The sequence below is a fragment of the Pholcus phalangioides genome, unplaced genomic scaffold, assembly GCF_987345545.1.
Source record: "Pholcus phalangioides strain wild (caught in Gottingen) unplaced genomic scaffold, Ppha-v1.0 ptg000020l_1, whole genome shotgun sequence".
In the NCBI taxonomy this organism is placed as follows: domain Eukaryota; kingdom Metazoa; phylum Arthropoda; class Arachnida; order Araneae; family Pholcidae; genus Pholcus; species Pholcus phalangioides.
The window spans coordinates 1,999,277-2,020,653 of record NW_028301613.1 but is presented as its reverse complement, the minus strand read 5'-3'; the positions used below and the strand labels follow the sequence as shown (position 1 = coordinate 2,020,653).

Genomic DNA, 21,377 nt, shown 5'->3' with positions numbered 1-21,377 from the left:
TGACTTTTTCCCTCTCCGCTGCCCCATCAATGCACTCATCTAACATTTATACCCAGGAAAAGAAAGCATACATCATTCTTTCCCCATAGAGTTCTGGGGGGGGGGGGGATAACTTTGGAAATCCGTTTGAAAATTATTTTTCTCTTAGGGATATACATATTTTTTTTTTCAGACTCCATGTTCAAAGTGGCTATTATTAGGAAATCATTGTTCAGGGTTTACATCTAATGTTAAGTCCATGGAATGCACATTCGGTTCCAACAAAATGTGGGCATTGTTCAGAGGTGTCCGTTAGTGGAGGTTTTACTGTAGCATAATTTAACACAAGGGAGTGTGCAGTCCTAGAAGGACCTCAAATTAAATTTCTATAATTTCTACTTCTTTGTAGTGGTGTTCAAGGAGTGCTTCAAAATAACTTTCTATACAATCGGGGGTACATGGCAAATATGACTCCTAATAAAGGGAACAAGATGGCTTTTTTCCTCAGCCCAACACATGAAGGAAATGGATTATTTCTGGATATTATGCCGACGTGAATCCTTGAAGAAAAGTAATCTAGTATCCAATGAAAATCCAATCCAGGTTATCCAAACTTACTGATCCCAGTCTCTGCAACAGAACATCTCTGATGTCCAACCACCCTTTAAAAGAAAGCACTTCGAATAAAGCCAGCATCGCATTGCCGATATTGTCAAAGTTGAATCTTCTGGGATTGGCCCTTTTGAAAAAAAAAAACCAGGATGAAAACTATTGACAGATCACATTATTAATATTCAACCATTCAAACAAACGCGTTTTTAAAAAAAATTCATTTGATAAAAGGTGAATTTTTAGGAATGGGGACTACTAAACCACACATGTACCTCGTCCATATTCCCCTGCGGAATTTCTAATGAATTGGTACATGTTGGAATGTGCATGTCCGTGTTGTGAAAGCCTAACGTGAAGCTTGTTTCTGTGTAATGCTTGTTATAGTGCTGCCATCTATCACATATTGTTCGAACTATGAGTGAAGCATAATGTTTAAAGATTTTACCGTTGTAGGCCTGTTGCTCTCTACGGCGAGACTTTTTAATGGGGAGATCGTCAGGCATAGGGACTGTAGATTTTTTGAATAAGTCTTAAATTTCAGTCTTAATCAGAAGAATTGAAGACTAATCCTAACAAATGTGATGGCTAGAGCCCAGAAGTTTAGTCACTAAAAATGCTTAAAATAGGCACTAAAAAAAGGCATTTTTAATTAATGGAAGAAAAGAAAAATAACTAAAAGCCTATATCAGGTGTACGGAAACTTGCTAAAAATTGGCTGCACCTACTCTGTCTACTGTTTCAATTACAGCTTAGAATAGCTGCATTATTTTCAAAATTAAGTTGTTTCATGCCAAAAAAAGTGTTTATGGTCCCTCAGGATTAGGTCGATTACAAGGCCTAGCATTGTCAGACGCAGAGCTCGTAAAGAAAATGATTGGGGGGGGGAGGGAGCTCCTTCGAACTACGAATGATTCTCATTTATTTGTTGCATTATTTAGAAAATTCATTATCATTTTTATAGTTTAAATACAGCTACCATGTTTTATTGTAGAAAAAATTTTTTTTCCTTATCCATATTACTACATATGCGTATATATACTTCAAGAGCAGGACCCGGTGTGGCTACACCTGTCACACACACACCCCTGAAGGCGTCTCTGGTCAATCGATCAAATACTTAATACCTAAAGTAACTTGTCATGGTTGTTTGCAGTGCATTTGTGGTGTAAAAAAATAAAATGGGTCCAACACAATAATGAGCCCTCTCAATTCTTGCATGGCCTGGGTAAGCCATAAGTAAACTGATGAACTCTTGGAACAGTGATACATATACACCGCAATCCAATGCATAAGTAAGATACGTTATAAAGAGAAACAAACTTCTCTAATTTTTCTCATCTTTTCTCGTATATGGGCTGCGTTCATCTGAAACAAAAAACATTCATGTCTAACTCCATCCAGCCAAAGCAAAGCAGGGCAACAGCAGAGATAGAGTTGGAAGTCTTGGGGGGGGGGGGGGGGGGGGCACGATGATGATGATGTTAATTCATATATAAATTAGATCAGTCAACTCCACCTTTGACGCTGGGGGGTGGGGGGGGGGGTGATTCCCAATAGTAAGAGTTAGAGATTTTAAGAATATCAAGTCTTTTGAAGTTCTCCATGCTCGAAATATCTGAGTTCTACAGAATATAGGCTCCGAAATTCAGGAACAAACTTAAAATTTTTTTTAAATAGGCATTTATAGCAGGAAAATTTCTAAAAAGGCTGTTTTACAAAAAAGTTAAAAAATAGGCATTTTGTCTGAACTTCGGGCTCTATGATGGCTTTCAAGCTTGAAAAATTCACCTTCCATCAGACGATGGCCATGATAACCTTATCAGTTAAATTCATTTTGACTTCACAGAAAGGAATAGATAAAAATCAAAGACCAGAACGAATATGGAATGAGCAAAAAAACTTTGTCTGTATGAGACAAGCATACCAGACTCTTGGCACGAGCATAGCAGGGTATGATTTATTTTCTCCAGGCTCTAACTTCATTTTTGTTATGAAAATTTTCCTCATGAATACTCCAACACAATGTTCCTTCACGGATGAAAGAAGAAACATATCCCATTTAAAATACAAAACTGAAGAAAAAATTATTATTAGAGTTTAGAATTTAGAAGATAAAATACAACTCTTTTTATAATTTAAAACTGGCTGCCAATCAGAGATTTCGAGTGTTAAAGGTCTCACCCTGTCCTTTATTTCTGGATCGTTGCAACGAGCAAGTCGTCCCCCAAACATATGGACACCATAACAAGCGAAAACAAACATCAGAACTATCAACAGAACGGATACCTTGAAAACAAGAAAAATCAGAAATTGTTTTATCATCTCTAAACTAAGTATTATATTTACAACAGGAACTTTAATATAATAAATTGCTTTATTTTTAAAAAAAATTGCATCTGCAGTTATCATGAATGTGAATTTTCAAGATGCAGTTGATGCTGCTTATTAGAATTGGGAATAATGTGATCATTCAAGCATTGTGTTACCACTTCTGCAAGGAACGGACCAATACCATAACATGGGGAAAAATTTATTTATAGTTATCTGAACTTCAGAAAATGTTATCAAATTTTTTTCCATTAAAAGTTTTTTTTGTTTTTTGTTTTGCACATTCTGAAGCTAAAGTTTAACCAAACTTAATTTTCCTCCATAAGTTATTGTTATCAGGCAGCGGAAGTATGTAGGAAGTTGGAAGGCGTTCTCTCACTCCTCTCCCCAATGAAAAATACTTCTGTACTTAATGTCTTAAATAGTTCTTAGTATTTGCTGTGATCCATATACATGTGGGAGCTAATTTTGTAATGGCCTTCCCATAACGAAGGAAAATGTATGACGAAAAAAACCTGCTTTCCTTTGGTTCTTGATCAATTCTTTCAGTTGACCAGATTTGAATTTCTCTTCCCAAGAGATTTTCTCAAGGGAATCTATGAAACGTATTGTGTACCTTAAAAAAATACCCTAATTTGCGACAAATATCAGACAGTTTCATTCTAACCCTTCACATGGCTGATTACAAAAATTCAAAATTTTAGCTTAAAGGGAAGTTCCATTATATAATATAAAAAAAATGACAATTGAACATTTTTCAATCAATCAAGTGGGAAAGAAAAACGGTTGTCCTACTTTATCCATACCCGTTTACCATACATCCTGTTCAACCAAACAGATGTATGGTCACTGTACTTGCAAACACAATAGTTTTGGATACAGGTATCATTTGGTTAATGTCATCAGAAACCGAGTCCTGATGCGATAGCATTAAGTGGTGTAAACTGAAGTAGAAAACACTCACTAGTAGAATTTCTTTAAAGCCCCTGCACAGCTCATACACAACTTTACGCATGTGGGGCATCAGGCTGAATATACGCAAAGGTCTGACGCATCTCAGTATCATCAGAACCTGGGCTCCAGACTGGGGTGGCACCTTCTGCGGCATCCAGCATAAGAACACGAGACTCACCTGCAGTACAAAAACTGATTAATCTGATCAACAAATTGATTAATACTACTATTTATCCATTAGTGCATCTTTTACACATTCCTCTACAGAATTCCTAATGAATTGGTACATGCCAAAATATGTATTCTGAGCATGTGTGGGCCTAACATATTTTTGTTATCCCAGTTGAGTTTGTTTTGTGTTCCTCCTGGTGCCGCCATCTTCTTGCATCTTTCGAATTGAAGATGGTAGTTGCTTGAATTTTCATGCTATGCAAGTATAGTGTTGTAGGTCTGCCTGCCCCTGCTTAGAAACTTTTTTAAATGGATTAATTAATACTGCATGTCATCAAACTTTATTTGCTTGAACTGTCTGAATATAGTTTGTAAAACAAAATTAACCCAAACAACAAACAAAATGCAAAGGGTTTAAGTAAGGTTCAAATCAGCCAATCCAATGAATTTATGACTCAAATTCTTCTGCATGCTAGCTAATGAAAGGTAATAATAAGGTATATTGTTTTTATGTGATAATTATCATGTAATGATACTTCAGGCAATATCTTGTTCAATCAATAACAGCAATAATTTTAAATATATATATATATAGTGGCGATTTTTGTATCAAAAACAAGCAACATGACTTTTTACTTGTACATTTTCACTGATTCTCAAGGATTGAAAGGGTTTACACAGGGTCAGTGCAATATCAAGGTCGACTTAACCTTTTGATGGGCAAGATTATCCGATCAAGAAAAACCTTTTCATTTCATAACTGACAAGCCAGACATCTTGTAAATCTGATTCTCAATGGAGCACATTTTCTCATACCCTCTACTTAGCACCTGCTGGAAATCGGAAGAAAACCTGCTGCATTAAAAAAAATTGCAATTTAAAGGTGGGGGGGGGGGTTTAGTGATTTCTGCTGTGTCTATCAAAGGGTTAAGTAATAAGTGAAACACTAGCAAATAATTTTTTGAGGTAATTTTTAGAATTTTATATATGCATCAAGAGCATTTCTACTATACCTTTCATTGGCTTCGAATCCCCTAATTTTAGCTCTTCTACCGCTATATGGATCATTCCTAGTTTGTTTTTTCCCCCTTTTTGACATGGAAGATTTTCACGTAATATATATCCAGTACATATATTAGATCAGGGTACTTGGGAAGGTTTCTGGGAATACCTTAACTTACATGAGAAAACAAATAGCTCATTATATTTTAAATGTAATGATAATATTATTAATATATATATAATTATATTATATATTTATAGATAATTATATTATATATTTATAGATAATTATATTATATATTTATAGATAATTATATTATATATTTATAGATAATTATATTATATATTTATAGATAATTATATTATATATTTATAGATAATTATATTATATATTTATAGATAATTATATTATATATTTATAGATAATTATATTAAATATTTAAATATAATGATAATATAAATTATATATTTTAAATATTTCTACTCGACTGGCGCCTAGCAGTCGAGTGGTTAGGGAACTAGCTTCTCACTGTGCAGGTCTGGGTTTGAATCCCGGTTTGGGCATGGATGTCTACTAACCTAACAAATTCCCTGGACGGATCATGCCGATCCCTTGGGAATACGTGAAGATCTCGTTATTAAAAAAAATATATATATTCTTCTGGATAAGGGGTCCATGAGGTAAGACCTTAATCTTCATTGATTAGGGGACACCAGTATCGATTGGTAAGAGATAATTCTAGGTTGTGGTGTCACAGGGTGTTTTTCTTGAATAGGGTTGTTAATAAATGGATAGCTTACCCCCCGGGGGTACTAAATTCCAACACAATTGGCATGTTTAAAAAGAAATACGATAAACCTGTTGGGGTAAATCAAAAAGCTATCCATACTTAGAGATTAAGTTATGATTGCATTTTTAATTAGGTTGCAGTATTTTTTAAATATATGACATGCATATTTGTTATGGGCATCTTTTTCTCAGAAACCTCATTGGGCATCTTGTCAGTTGTGGCCTTGTGTTTGTATTTTATTGACACAAATAGTGGTTGAAAACCAAAGGTTAGGAACATATGTACAAGATGTATGCATACAGAAAGGGTAGTAGAAACTTTGCTTATCACGCATTAGTTCAGATGATGAAATCATTGATTTCTTATTAAATTATTATTTCTGGAAATCCATAGTAATAACAGATACTTTAATAAATGAGAATAGGCGTTGCTGCAAATAAAAAATCTAGCTTATCACATGCAAAACAAAACTTATAGCCACAGAAAAACAAAACTTATAGAGAGAGATATGCCACAGAAAAACAAAAGGGAGTTTTGACAAATGAAATGCAACATGATGTAAATGAAGAAATCAAAATAAAAAGCAGTTATTTTTTGTTGGAAAATTAAAGCAATCAAATTGATACATACATACATATAAAGAAAAGAAAAATAAACGTAAAGCAATGCTACAGGCAACATCAGCAAATGAATTTTTTCCCCTTATTTACTCGGCACATCACGATTTACAGCATGCAAGGTAGAAACCAAATGTGCTACACAGAGAAGAAAAAAAATCCATTAAATGACATTTAGTGTACATAAAAATACTAACTCTACTTAAATTTTGATTATGTGATTGATTTCAATCAGGATGTTGAAGGATAATTCATAGAACAACTTGTTTTTCAGAGTTATAAGTTAAACTGAAATTCACATGTTTAGAAAAGATTCATATAGTACTAAAAACTACTGCTATTAAAATGCCTATGCACCTGAAATGAATCAAATTGAAAATAAGAAATGACAATGTAATTATTTTTACTGTTGTGGGTCTTTTGTCTCTGTGAAGAGATTTTTTCATGGGGAAGCATTCAAACCCCACAGAGATGGAATAAAATATTCACTACTACTAAACCACACATACATTTCGTTGCATTTATCCAAGGAATTTTCAACAAATCGGTGCATGCCAAAAGTGTTGCATGTAGCAACCAAAATATATTTTGTGAATGAATGGGGGCATGCATGTTAGATTAAAAATGCTATGATTTGTCTCTAAAATTTGAAGACAGAGTGGCAGTTATAGGAAATTTTGATATAATACTTATTACCTATTATACCCCACACACACCTCATAACAATTCCTCTGAGGAATTCCGAACAAATTAGTATTTTTTAAAATCACGTGTTGCAAAAGTGCACTGACTTGTGTGCTCACTTGCTTTAGAGACACTTTTTTTTTTTAAACGGGAGATCAGCTTGCACTCGCACCCCTCCAAATTGAAAAAATCATAGCCGATCACTGCTGCACCATCTAAAGGGACTAAACCTCAGTCTTTGCAATGCAAAGCTATTGTGGTATCTGCACAGATGTTTCAGAGCTTAAAATTGAATCAAAAATATGTTTCAAAAAGATAAGATTTTTTATGATCACTTTCTGTTATGACAGATATTATCTTGTATAAACGAATGAAAGATGGGTATTGCACATGAAACGCAAGAGTATATTGAGAAATTAATGGATTAAAAATAATTTCACTGACAGAAATTCTACACTAAGCAGATGTCACTTACAGCAAAAATGAAGAAGTCCATCACGCCTGCAGCATCTTTAATAAGAGCCTTTGGAGTGAAAAACAGGCCATCTGCCAGAGTTTTTAGAATGATTTCAACACTCATTGATGTAACAAAAACATATTCAGCAACCTGTATGACAGGAAAAAAACTCAGGCTCATTCAATAAAATAATTTTAAAAAGAAAAAAAAAGAATATTTTAGGAAAATTAAGGGATTTTAAAAAATTAGAAACCTGCAGAACTGGCGTGTTCATGACTCGTCTTTGGGGTGTTTCGAACATCATTGATATGCAGCATAGCGTTGTAATAAGTATCATTACCCAGTCCAAGTATGTAACAAGGCCGAGTAAATTACTGAAAAATCAAACATAAGAAATTGAATATATTTTAAGACGAAATTGTTATCGATATTTATTTAAGTGATGGAATAACACCAAACATTGTTACTCTGCAAAGCAGCAGTGGCTCGAGACAAAGTCTCTACTTGTGCTGGACCTATTTACGACAATTTTTCTTTCTGCACTTCCAAATCGAATATGACGCCCCTCTTAGAATGGACAGAAATCATTCTTTCATTTTTTTTTTTGGTCAATAAATTTTTTTTCACCTTTTCAGTTTAGGGATTTAGCACCTCTCACTGCCACAAAATTAATGATTTGGAAATGAAAATCATTAGTGAATTATATAAATGCTAATGCTTTGATTATAGATACATTTCTGTGAGAAGGGGGGGGGGAGAGAATCTGAGAATTTTTCTGTGAGAAGAGGGGCTAAATATATTTGAGAACCAGTTTTCAAGAGGCTTTTCACATTCCATTCTTTATTTCTACTTACTAATCTGATATAGTGTTCGGAAAACTCACTGACAACAATTCATCGTTAAGAAAATTCACAGACAAACAATTCAAAGACATTACTTTGACATGAATGAATGAATAAGCAAAACTAGCCTGTCACTAGAGCTAGTTCGCACTTGCTCACTCACTCACAAGGTCACTGAGTCAACCACTAGGTAGCTCATTCTATCACCCGCTCACTAGGTCAATATATCACTCACTCACCTGGTTGCTGATTATATCACTCATTCACTAGGTCACTCACATACTCATTAGGTAACTCAATTTGTCATTCACTCACTAGGTCACTCACATACTCATTAAGTAACTCAATTTGTCATTCACTCACTAGGTCACTCATTCTATCATCAACTCACTAGGTCACTCATTCTATCATCAACTCTCTAGGTTACTAACTTTATCACTCACTCATTAACTAGGTCACTTGCTCTGTCAAGCACTCAACCACCAGGTCACACACTCACTGGGCCACTCATTCTGCGTGAGTGGAGAAATGAGCGTAGAAATATTTTTTCCAAAAATCTCTACAAAATTGGCCAATTTTTCTGTATATCTTGTACTAACTATTGCATCATTTACTGATTCACTTGGTCATTCTTTGCTCATTTGAAGGCTCACGTCAAATTTTTGCCTGTGAATTTTCTCAGGGATGAATTGTTTGTCTATGAATTTTCTTAACGGTGAGTTTTCCATAAACCACCTGATCTTAGGTTACTAACTACTAGTTACTAACTCTGTCACTCACTCATTAACTAGGTCACTTGCTTCGTCAAGCATTCAATCACCAGGTCACACACTCACTGGGCCACTCATTCTGCCACTCACTCACTCACTAGATCCCTCAGTCTACCATTGAGTCGCTCACCATGACACTCAATCACTAGATCACTTTATCCCTAGGTGGCTCACTCACCAACACTAACCATAAATTTTTTTTCCAAAAATCTCTACAAAATTGGCCAGTTTTTCCGTATATCTTGTACTAACTATTGCATCATTTACTGATTCACTCGGTCATTCTTTGCTCATTTGAAGGCTCACGTCAAATTTTTGCTTGTGAATTTTCCCAGCGGTGAATTGTTAGTCAGTGAATTTTCCCAGCGATGAATTGTTTGTCTATGAATTTTCTTAACTGTGAGTTTTCCATAAACCACCTGATCTTAGTCATTATATTACTATACATCTAAGTTGAATTTTAAGTAGATCATATACAGAATTTTACCAAGATTAGATTCTTCAAAAATGTATGCACAAATGATGGTATTTTTTAAAATCATATTGTCTTTAGCATAAATATTCAGCGTCATGGTCTTTTGCATTGATTTTACTTCAATATTCCAGATCAGTACACTAATATCGCACATATCAGACCAGGGTTGTGCTGGATTATCAGAAGGTACGAAGTACGAAAGCCTGGATAACCAAGAGAATGAGCTTAGAGAGATGCGCAGTCCCGTTCAGCATTCATACATATGCTCTAAGGATTGAAAATGTCTGTCCTCTGTAGTTCAATGGTTAGAACACTCGCCCGGACAGTGAGAGATTGGTGGTTCGATTCCCCACAGAGGAATGTGAATTTTCTTTCCAAACAACATCTTGATCTCCGCTTGGTTATCCAGGCTTTCGTACTTCGTATGAAAAGCGGAGAGTGACATCGTTTCTCTCTATCAGAAGGTAATTGAAAAAGCTAATTAAACTTCTAGGCACAGACATGTCATGACATTTTTTCTCTCTTCTACGGTTGAAGAAAATCTGCCTAAAAATAGCAGATTATCACGAATTTGCTGTACTGGCTAGACAAAATTGTCTGTTATAAAACCTTTGTATTTTTAATGGTGAAGAAAGCCATTATAGTCCTGCCACATTTAGTTCACACACGTTTCACAAAACTGAGTCATTTGAAAATACATATACGTCTGATTAATTTAACAAGATTGAAAACTATATAAGTACATACTGTAAAGATTTGTATTTAATTTTTCTCTCTTTTCCAGTGACCGGATCTCTGATGTGAGGATCGTAACGTGCCCAGACAACGGTTTGACAAAACTTTCTGAATCTACTTTCCCGAGCAACCATGAATAAAGGTGTGTCGAAATAAGGATGATTTTCTCTCAAATCCTCTTCCCTCTGACTCCTGAAAAATTGCAAACATATTTATTGATGAAGTATTGTAAAATATTTGGTAAATGAATGAAGATAACTAATACAAGACAATTACTGCATTCCATGGTATAATATAATTATAAAATTAAGTTGCTATTACGAGGGGGGGGGAGGAATCAAACCATAAGTTTACCGTTTCATCTCAGCTTGTTGCCGTTTCTGCTGCAGGAGTTTGATGTCAAAATCATGCGGGCTTCTTGAGGCATTGGCAGGATTCACAGCAGCACTCTCACCATTCTCACGCAAGTGGTCATAGGTCTGTTTTATCTTCATTGAACCACGTATTGATCTTCGCATGCTTCTGAAAGAAAGGGACAGATCAGCACACCATTTTTACAGATTAATATTATTCTATTGTAACTTGCTAATGTGATCATTCCACTTTTCTGGAGCTTAGTTTGTCCTGGATTGGAATATGCCATCAGGTTTTAGAAACCATACTTACAGAAGGACATTGATTTGGTCAAGGGAATGCAGAGAAGAGCCAGGCGTGCTCTTGATGATACACAGGGCTTAAGATATACACTATTTTTCTGAAATGTTTACATTGGGAGAGAGCAGGTGTCGGGGATATGATTGAAGTGTTTAAAGTTTTCAACGGATGGATGAAATGGACCATGAGTTATTAATGCATCGTCAATCAACTGCTTTGACAAGGGAACACCAATATAGATTGGTAAGGGACAGTTCTGAGTTCTGATGTCGCAGGGAGGTTTCCCTCTAACAGGGTTGTGAATAAGGGTTGTGTGTGTGTTGTATTTGTATAAATGGAATAGCTTACCTCAGGAGGTCGCGAATTCTAACAACTGATACCTTTAAAAAGTATGATAAACATATTGGTATAAATCAAGAAGCTATTCATACTTAGATGAGACAACCATAGTTTTTTATGGGCAGTATATTTATATTTTATCATAATTATTGGTTTTTTTATAGCTCTTTATGGGTTGCTGTATTTTTGATATAGTTTAGATTCATATTCGACATGTATATTTTTTTCAGCCACCTCATTAGGTATATTGTCTGTTGTGGCCTTTGTATTTGTTAGAATTAAATATGGGGCACAACTGGTACATCTCAACCACTGAATCACATACATTCATTTTGGAGATTGAATAACCTCAATGAAGGTGCATAGCTGAATGCATACCAATAAGAAATAGGGGCATAAAATAGGTCATTCAGCATGGGAAGAAATTAATTACTTTGCATTGATTAGAGCTTCCTTTTTTAGCCATAAATATCTAGCATATGTCAATTTCTTTTTTAATGTTGCATTTGAATAGTTAAATATGTGTATAAAGACTTTTTTCAATCACACTGGGAAGAATATTATATTGTTTTTTTTTTCATTGTGCGTGCATTACGTTGAGCAGTTCATCAAACATAGCAAGCACACAAGTCCTTCCATACGCTTCAGCAAGAAGCTTCCTAATTTGCTATCAACAGCAAATTCAGCTCAACCAATACAAAGACAAACTTTTACTCCAATGATGGACAGTAACTATAACAGCACTTTTCTGCAACACACTTCAATAGCTTGATTTCTTTGTTATTTCAAATCACAATGTTCTATTGTTGGGAACCAAAATACACGGACAAGTAAAAAAAATTGTCTTGAAATCGTGTTGTTCTATTTCTTTGAATTTTTTGCTGAATGTTATTTTATAATAAAATGTGTAAAAGCTTATTAACAAATAACTCACCTTCGGTCGAGGCGAATTGTTTTCTGGCTTTGAGTGTGTTTTGGGCCTTTCCCAAGAACCGGTATTTGACCAGAATCACAAACCAGCAATCTCTGATTATTGGAGTCTCTAAAATCATGTATGAAGATAAGGGCACGAGATTAAATGGGGAAAAAATTAATTTCAAAATACGTAGTCTAATTGGAAAATCATAATACACAGGGCCGGACTTGGTCATTTTGCAGTGCGAGAACAGTCTTGCAGCCCTCTTTAATACCAGGAAGAGATGTGATAGGGGAAAGACCCAGAGATTAACTAATTTTTGCTCTATACATAAACCAAAGTTCAATATGAGGGGTCCTACGATCTTGGAAGCCGTAAAAAAACCCTTTTGGAAAAGGTTCCAGAAAGCAGGGATGTCTAAAGGCATGGTCATACTAGATGGTGCAACCAGATAAGGAGCCTGGCATTAACGAGACATGTTTAATGTAACACAATGTCTAATACATGAAATAAGATTTTGAACCGGCGACTGCCACTTTAATTCTGATAGGATGACAAGCCCAATGAATGAGGGCTCATGGTGCAGTTGAGACCATGCCCCCCCCCCCCCTTTCAGGAAAACTGACAGGGCTTGGGGGTGGGGGCTTAGGTATTGGTCTTACATTTTTCTAACTTCAAAAACCACAGTGAAATCTTGATATAATGATACTCTGTGGACCAAAAAAAATATTGTCGTAGCGGGATTATCACTATATCGAGAGGCAGCAGTTTAACATTAGAGTATAAACATTTCAAGACACTCAAGACTTCAAAAAAAATACTGTTGTAGAAAGATTTATGATTGCATCAAGTACTGTTGTAGTGAGGTTTCACAGCATCAATTTTCTTAAAAATCAATGCAAGGAGCAAACTAAAATCTTTGTCTGAGGTCCTGTCGAAAATCAAGGCCCCCATTCAAGGATGTGAGACAGCGTATTCAATACCATATGTGTGCCTGTTAATAAATTGATATATTTATTCATATATAGATCAATGGGACTAAGGGGTCAAAGTTGTTCAAGGCAAGTTTAGGCTTTTTTAAGCATTCATCGGAAAAAATATCGAAAAATATATTATATGTAATCAATACAATAAAATCCAGTATTACGGGGCGCCTGATGTTTTGCGGCCTGGTGCGATCCCACCCTTCACACTTGCCTAAGTCCGGCCCTGATAACACATTCCATCATTTTTCACAAGCACACGTTCAGCAAAATACAAATACAAATACAAATACAAATGCAAATACAAAGAAACAGCGAGCATCAGTGAAGCACTATATTCATTTAGTGCAGATGACGGAACTGGATTTGCCAAAGTTCTTGATGCTACTTCCCAATACCCATGACAAGATAAAAAGAATGATTAACACAGGTCTACAAAGAAATACCTTTAAAAGTTTTTTTTTTTAGTTTCGATAATTAATTTCTATATTATTTTCAGTGCCGAGTCCAAAAATTCTATAATTCTTTTTCTATCATGTAAGGTTTTTTTCACAAAACAGTTTCATATTATGGGGGAAAATAACTCAAATCCAAATATTCTGGAATTTTTATTTTATCACCTCATAAATGCATACTTCACATTTATAGCATAGCTCTGTCATTATAATGATAGACCCTAAAATAAATGAAATATGTTTGGCAATGATTTACTATATTTATTCATAATGCACAGTTTTAATGTGGTTTGTATGCTGTTTATGTATTACTACTGAAATTTGATTTTCACTTTAACCCAAAAACTAGACGTAATGAAATTTTTTTTCAAATTATTATTTTTAGTAATATTAGCATCCAAAAAACTATAAAAAACAATTATTTTCAAGTTTTTCACAATTGTTAAATGTGACTCACTGACTATCCGTAAAATTATGTCTCTGAAAAATTTTGTCTACAGCAACTCAAAACGTATATCTCATCGTCTATATCAACATTCTAGTTTATCACAGATGGCTGAATCGTCACATCTATGATACTGTTCCAGATAATGTCTCTCACAAGCACTCAAGATGGCAAAACACAAAGCAATTTCACAGACAAAGCAATGATTTTGGCAAACCCTCTAAAAACAGAGAGCGATCGACAAATAAGAACTTGTCTTCCAAATAAAATTCAACAAACTGCTCATAGTTCTCTCCTGGTGACACCACTATATATAGGCAGAGAAAAACTTTTCGAGAGAATTCTATCATATTTTTGTGATATCTTTACACTTCTCTTGGTGCTATGACATCAAATTATCAGAGCTATTGCCAGTTTGTTACCAACTTAACGATATTTACAGAGAAGTGCCTAATTTTCATTTTTACATAAGATAATGAATTTTGAATTAATGAATAGATTTTTACATAAGATGAGAATGACATTATAAATGATAAATAATGACTATTTACATTATTTTCATAACAATACCAAACATTTTGGATAACGATGACCATTTTTCCAGTTACAACTTATGAAATTAAGTTTCTTCCTGTTTTGCTGCTCAAAAACTTTCTTCACTCTAGGACTAGAGGATTGAAGATTATTTTTCAGAGAAAAGTAAACATAACAGTCACACTGTTAATTATAAAACAAGCCCCTACCTAAATAAGAATATTATAAGAAATGATTACAATCAATAATGTATATGAAAACCAGACATAAAATGAATAACTTACATAACAATATTGCTGACGCTTGTTTTTCTCAAATGTGATGTTGCATTCCTCATGCTGTTTGGTGAGCATAAAATTTTTACTGGCTTGGCTTTTTTAAAAGTTATCAGAGTATCTTCATTCTCACTTAATTTCTTCATTGTCGGAGTTTCTTCGGGCTGATCATCCACAAATTGCCTCATGAAACTGTCCCTCACCTAAACACATTGAGAAACAGTAAAACAAAATATGAATTATAGTAAAACATCAGTAAGACATCACCCTAATAAGTCGTCAAATTTGAAATGAATACTTTCATTATACAAGGGGAAATAATTATTTGGCCATAATTATAAGTTGTCTGTTAAGGGGAGTGGGTTCTGTATTACTAACTACAAATAATTTAACATAAATTTGATTAACAAACTTTGTAAGTAATTTATTCTATATTTGCATGTGAAGTAAATAAAAAAAATTGTCTCCTAAAAATGTGAATTTTTCAATTGGTTTTGTACTGATTTTTCCTATATGTAGTTTTAACCTCCAGTTTTTAAAAAAAAACATTTCTACACAATTAAAACACAAATACAAAACCACAACAGAAAAAACAGCAAATAATATTAACCTTTGGCACCACAAACTCAGAAGGCACTTTGTTCAATCGGCTCATCTGTGGACTGTCTGGAAATTTCTCAAACAATAATAAGCGCAGTGGCAGGCTTTCTTTAATGCCAGCACTCTGTTCTCTTGCTTTCAACTAAAGAATGAACGTTAAAATATCCGAAATCATATACTTAAATACTCTCATGAAAAAAAAAACTGATTAATGTAAATCAATATTATACAATGCAAGCTCCTTAATGTGATCACATCGGGACTCTGGGTTTCTAATAACAGATTGATAATGATAACTATAGGGCAAAATACGCAAGAATAAAAAACTTTCAATGAAAAATAAAATTGATAATATAAACTGATAACTATAAACAAAAGACAAACTCCTGATAACAATATTTTTACAAATTTTTTCCCATGTTATGACACAGGTCTGTTCTGCACTCAGCCAAAGTACTAACAATACTTAAATGATAACATTATCCATGATTTTAATAAGCGACTGTGGCTAATTATGTCTAGGTGATGAAACAAATAATAAAGATAAAATCCAGCAAATTAAGTTCAAGATTTTCTCTGTGATTTGGATTCTAAAAAAAGCAACCCTTGAACAAAACTGTAACTACTCATACTTCCAGATCAGACTGCAAAACATATCTGATGCATAGTGACCTCTTCAAAGTTATTCATTAACGCTTTTTTTTTAAAAATAGACTTGTCAAAGTTTTGACTAATCTTTCTTTCTCTCTTTTTATTCTTTTTCTCCTCACCCTTCTATGAGACAGACTTGTTTTTCAGATTTCCACCTCTGATGAGATCTTTCGTTTTCTTCCTCACCCTTCACAAATCCAAAACATACCTATACTCCCTAACTTGGCCGTCTTTGGGCGTTTCGGTTTTTATAGTTAAGCAGTTGGATCTATGTAGAATATTTTAAAAAAATTCAATAACTTTAGATGAATTGTATGATAAAGCATTCAATGATTTTTCTTAGCCCAATTGATCAAGGGAAGAGGCTTTTGCCCAGATTGCAAGAGAACCAGGGTCGATTCCAGGCAGTGACCAATAGACTTTTCTTTCAGAGTTTGATTCGGCATGGGGAGGAGGTTGGTGCATGATCCTCTCAATTTTTAGTTGGTTTTCTGCAGTTTTCCGACTTTGAGGCACAAATATAAGCTGGTTTTCCTATTTGAGAAAGTCTCTCCACAGAGAGTAGGCAGATCTCCAACATGATATTTACAGAACACAAAAACTGTCAGACCGGACACGACCCGGGCTCTGTCCCTTCTGGGATGTAAGTCTTTTACCCGTGTGGGTTGAACATAAAAACTCAGGTACTCATAATAAAAAAAAAATTAATAAACACTATTTATTTCTGGCATCTGCGACTTTTGCATGCCACAGAGTTAAACAGAACTAATATAAGGTTGAAATGAGTTCACATGAATCTAGCAAAACAGAATCAAAAATTTGTGTGAAGTATGGGGAAAAAAACTAAGTAAACTTGAAAAATGCATGCACGTTCGAGTACACAAAAATTAAAAATACCTGTTTGACTTTTTTGATGTCTTCATCCAACTCTAAATTATCCAAAATAACAGCAACAAACAAACTCAACACAATCTAGAAAATGAAATAAAAAATGAAGAATATTATCATTTTTTTAATGCACAGTTGATTATCTTGAAACACTCTTATAACATTAAATGGGAAAAAGAAGTTCTAAAATTTATAACACCAACCCTACTTTATAGCCTGAATTGATTGGTAACAACACTATTTAATTCTTTGAATAGATGAGATGACTGAGCATACATGAAAGTGAAAGTACGGAAATTACACCTGCAAATAAGCCTCAAACTATTTGTTGGATTTCAAAACTATTGTTGCATTATTTCAAAATTTACTACACACAGGTGACTTCCAACTTATAACTTATGATGAAAAAAAGAAAAAAAACAGATGTGACCAAACAAAAATTTTTAATGAGCTGAAAAACATTTTTGGTCAATGATCAACTGACATACATGCATACTGGTCAGGAAATAACTTAACAAGGACTAAGCTGCATGCAGTTTCACAAGAAATGACACACACACTATTTATCAGATTTTCTTCTATGACTCGGCTCTAGTCTCATAATCTAAGGTGACTAGAGGAAAGAAGGAAGACTCATCATCCTCCATCTTAGAACAAAAAAGTGGTTTTGCTGCCCCAAGTGACATGTAATCATGAACCCCTTGCCAGTGTAATTTATTTCAGAAAAATGCAAAAAAATGCACCAAAAATGAAAATCTTTTTTTGTTTGTTTGTTTGTTGTGCATTATATCAATAAAATAGGTAAACAAACTCAGTTCAGGCTTCTTGGAGAAGAAAAAACTTTCTTTTGTCACAAATATAATCATCAAATCATTGCAACAGAAGATAAAAGTGCAATAGAAGAATAAAATTCTTCTATTGCACAAACTAGACTCGGACAACACTATCAAGGGCTTAGGAAAAAACAGAATAGGGAACAGCGGTAGCACTAACATAAATTTGTTACAATGTCAGTTAAAAATTTAACATTAGAATGTATAGCTAAATTTATCAGTTATATTTCAATGTATTTATTTTTTGTCTTCATCTCCTGACGTGTTATATATAATAAGGGGGTCACTGAATTACATTACTTTTGTCTCTCCCCCCCCCCCTTAGTATAAGTGTGTCGTATGTATGTGCAGTTGAGCCTTGATTAAACAAGTTTCAAGTTAGCAGAGGCACTTTTATGAATTGATTCAAAAAATTAGCAGTAAAATGCCAAGCATCATGACAAACTGATTCAGCGAATGCTGTAGCATATAATGAGAGCTTTTAAGATTGTGAAGTTCGAGACCTAGATACATGGTTCTTAAAATGGGGATAGAATGAACTAGGAGAGCAGTAAAAGCTGCATATACAAAATGGGATCTTATAGGTTGGCCTAACTAGAATGGGAGAATTTATTTTTTCTCAAAATGGGATCGATGGAGAAATCGAGTCTGGAAAACTTTGTACTATACAAACCAATTAAACTTTTTGCTTCATGCACCATGGTGCTTCTTTAAGCATTTAATTCCATTTAATTTCAAAATTCTGTAAAGTCTGTATTATTAGAGATTTCTACTATCTAAGGTAGGTCTAGTCTACATTAGCTCAGATAAACAAGGTCCTGCTGTACATTCTTTATGAAAAAAACTGTGTAATACTTTACCAAAGTCACAAACAGGTGATATGAGATGAAATATATGGCAACAAATGGACCAAATGACTGGCTTGTCCGTAACATTGTTTCATTCATTATCTCACCCCAGCCTTCTTGAGTGAGAATTTGGAACATGGACATAAATGCCTGTGATAGAAGATAAAGATGTATTTCATTAAGACAGTCGATTATGAGAAAGTGAGTAATAGCATATAAATTCAAGGAAATTTTAACACAGCTATCAATCAGAATAAAAAAGCGGAAAAATTCATTGTATCATCAGACATAAATAATATATGCAGAATATAATTTTACCTGTGGAAAATCTTCGAATTTATTGAAATCAGTCAAAGAACAGAAAAGTTGCATACTGATGCTGGATGTGATAACCAACAAGCACATGGTAAAGATGATAAGGCTTCCAAGTTTGATTCCTGGACCAAATATCTATGATAACATAACGCACGTATTGTAAACATGTTTACAGAAAAACAGAATACTTCTATAGTCCAAAGCTAAATTTTTCAATAAATTACGTTTAAAAAGTTACTTTGCGTGAAAAAAAAATGTATTTATTTATTTTGTTAATAGGTAAGAATCGCTTGAGCTTGATTAATTTATGCCTGCCTCAAAATCAGTTTCCAGATATATATCTCCACTTTTTTTTCAGAAAAGTTTCAAACCATTTCAAGTAAAATGAAACATTACACCAATAAAGAATACAATGAAAAAAAAGGAGGAAGGGGGGGGGGGGTAGTGTTGAATGGGGGCTAGAGTTGAATACTGTCAGTGCAAAACTCTTAGCATCAAACTGAATGGTCTGGACTTTCTAGGAGCTTTCCCATCTGCATGCATGAGAAATTTTCTGTAAATTCTCATTTGTCTAATTCTGAAGCTGTTCATTCTAGCCTCTGGCCAGTTTTAGTCTTTTTCTTAAATGATTTTTTTGGTGTTTCACAAAACTTATCTTTAAATTTTGGGCAGTACCTGGAACAAATTAAAAATGATTTTCCATATAAACCTATGAGAAATTATGTTTCAGTAAACGAATATGATATCAGAATTAACTATCTTCATTAGCTGAGGCATTGCATGCACCAAGGGAGTGGACAGAGATAAAACATTCCCCCCCCCCCCACAAAACAAAACAAAATTATTATTATTTATGGCCACTTTGTTAGACAAGTTGCCTGTTGTGGCTTGAATTTGTAAATGGGTGTTTCATAATTTTCATTAGACAGCACCATTCACTAAGAAACTTTTGAAGTTAGCTATTGGAAATAATGTGATGACGACTATAAATAGAAATGATATGTGAAAAAATTTCTAATTCTGATATAAAAATATCTGCATTAAGTTATACTGGGGGGGAGGGGGGAGATGGTATTGTCGTATTTTCGTATTTGTGAATACCCCTTCTGAAAAAAAATTTAGAAGGTATTTCTGCAATAAAGTGATAGAATTAAGCTCTTCAATAGCTACCTTGTATACAAAATCTTCAAGAACAGGGGAAGCCTTGATCAGACGACCAATTCTCAGAACCTTTAAGGAAAGTTCGTACAAAGAATTTCATCAACAAATGCTACCAAACATTTAATATGTTACACTTACAAAATTATTCCAGTTTGCATCAACTTCTGTTTCCTAACTAACCTGAAAAGATGATAACTCTCTCATATACAGGTCTGGAATGATATGCAGTGTTGTTCCGATTGCAAGGAGAAGTTCAAATTTGTGGAGAGAACGTCTATAGTAACCATGGAAGCCAAAGCACCAGATTTTGAACAAAACTTCTAGATCAAAAAATATCGTAAACCCAACCTACAATAAAAATTAATTAAATCAAACTCAATTTCTTGACAAAGATAACATTAAAATTTTCAAAAAAAAATCTAAACAGTATTTTTAATTTTATGAATAAAAACTTATGAAACAGCAGTTTTTTATAAAATTAAGTCTCAGACTTGGGTTTTTCTTCAGGTTCAGTTAAGGCTTTCATTTAGAAACCGGGAATTTTTAAAAATGGAATGGAAAATATGTTTTCAAAAATACCTCATTAAAGCTATATTGAAGCATCACAGTAAGTTCAGTTTTGTTGCATCAGGGTCATTTTAACAAAAGAGATCTAAAATTTATAGCTGATTTCAAACTACTTTGCTTCAGCTCAAAAATAATTTGTCCATCGTGAATTAATGAACAATTTTAAAAAGACATCCAACAATAACTCAGTAACTTGTGAAAAATAACTTTTGTGCATTACATGTCTTTCATATTTCATTATCATTGACATAGTAGATCCATACTGAAAAATACTGTATTTAAAACATAGAATGCTCGGTTTCCATTTTCAAAAAGGTCTCTTTGCGTTCTCCTAAAATCATTCTTCCTCTTTTTCCAGGCTAAAGTTCGTCCTGCACTGGAGTACGTTGTAAGGTTTTTGAGACCATACCTACAGAGGGACATTAAAGGAAGAACGCAGAGAATTGATTTATTAATGCTGTTAAAATCATGTAAAGCATATTCCTATGTGTTAATA

The 21,377-nt window shown here is 34.0% G+C and overlaps 1 protein-coding gene across 2 annotated transcripts in view; it reads right to left on the bottom strand.

Moving 5' to 3' along the window:
* The window catches only part of na (sodium leak channel non-selective protein na), a 53,762-nt gene that overhangs the window by 12,939 nt on the left and 19,446 nt on the right, over window positions 1-21,377 (bottom strand). The window contains exons 11-26 of one of the 2 annotated variants that reach the window (XM_089248405.1): window positions 20,495-20,662; window positions 20,324-20,383; window positions 19,157-19,288; window positions 18,851-18,988; window positions 17,167-17,241; window positions 15,629-15,760; window positions 15,028-15,221; window positions 12,345-12,452; window positions 10,772-10,939; window positions 10,430-10,609; window positions 7,849-7,969; window positions 7,614-7,745; window positions 3,884-4,051; window positions 2,773-2,877; window positions 2,516-2,619; window positions 598-718 (exon numbers count right to left, since the gene is read on the bottom strand). In XM_089248405.1, coding sequence (XP_089104531.1) covers window positions 598-718; window positions 2,516-2,619; window positions 2,773-2,877; window positions 3,884-4,051; window positions 7,614-7,745; window positions 7,849-7,969; window positions 10,430-10,609; window positions 10,772-10,939; window positions 12,345-12,452; window positions 15,028-15,221; window positions 15,629-15,760; window positions 17,167-17,241; window positions 18,851-18,988; window positions 19,157-19,288; window positions 20,324-20,383; window positions 20,495-20,662 — 2,106 coding nt within the window. The remainder of the gene's footprint in view (window positions 1-597; window positions 719-2,515; window positions 2,620-2,772; window positions 2,878-3,883; window positions 4,052-7,613; window positions 7,746-7,848; window positions 7,970-10,429; window positions 10,610-10,771; window positions 10,940-12,344; window positions 12,453-15,027; window positions 15,222-15,628; window positions 15,761-17,166; window positions 17,242-18,850; window positions 18,989-19,156; window positions 19,289-20,323; window positions 20,384-20,494; window positions 20,663-21,377) is intronic. The other variant, XM_089248406.1, reaches the window with a different exon arrangement.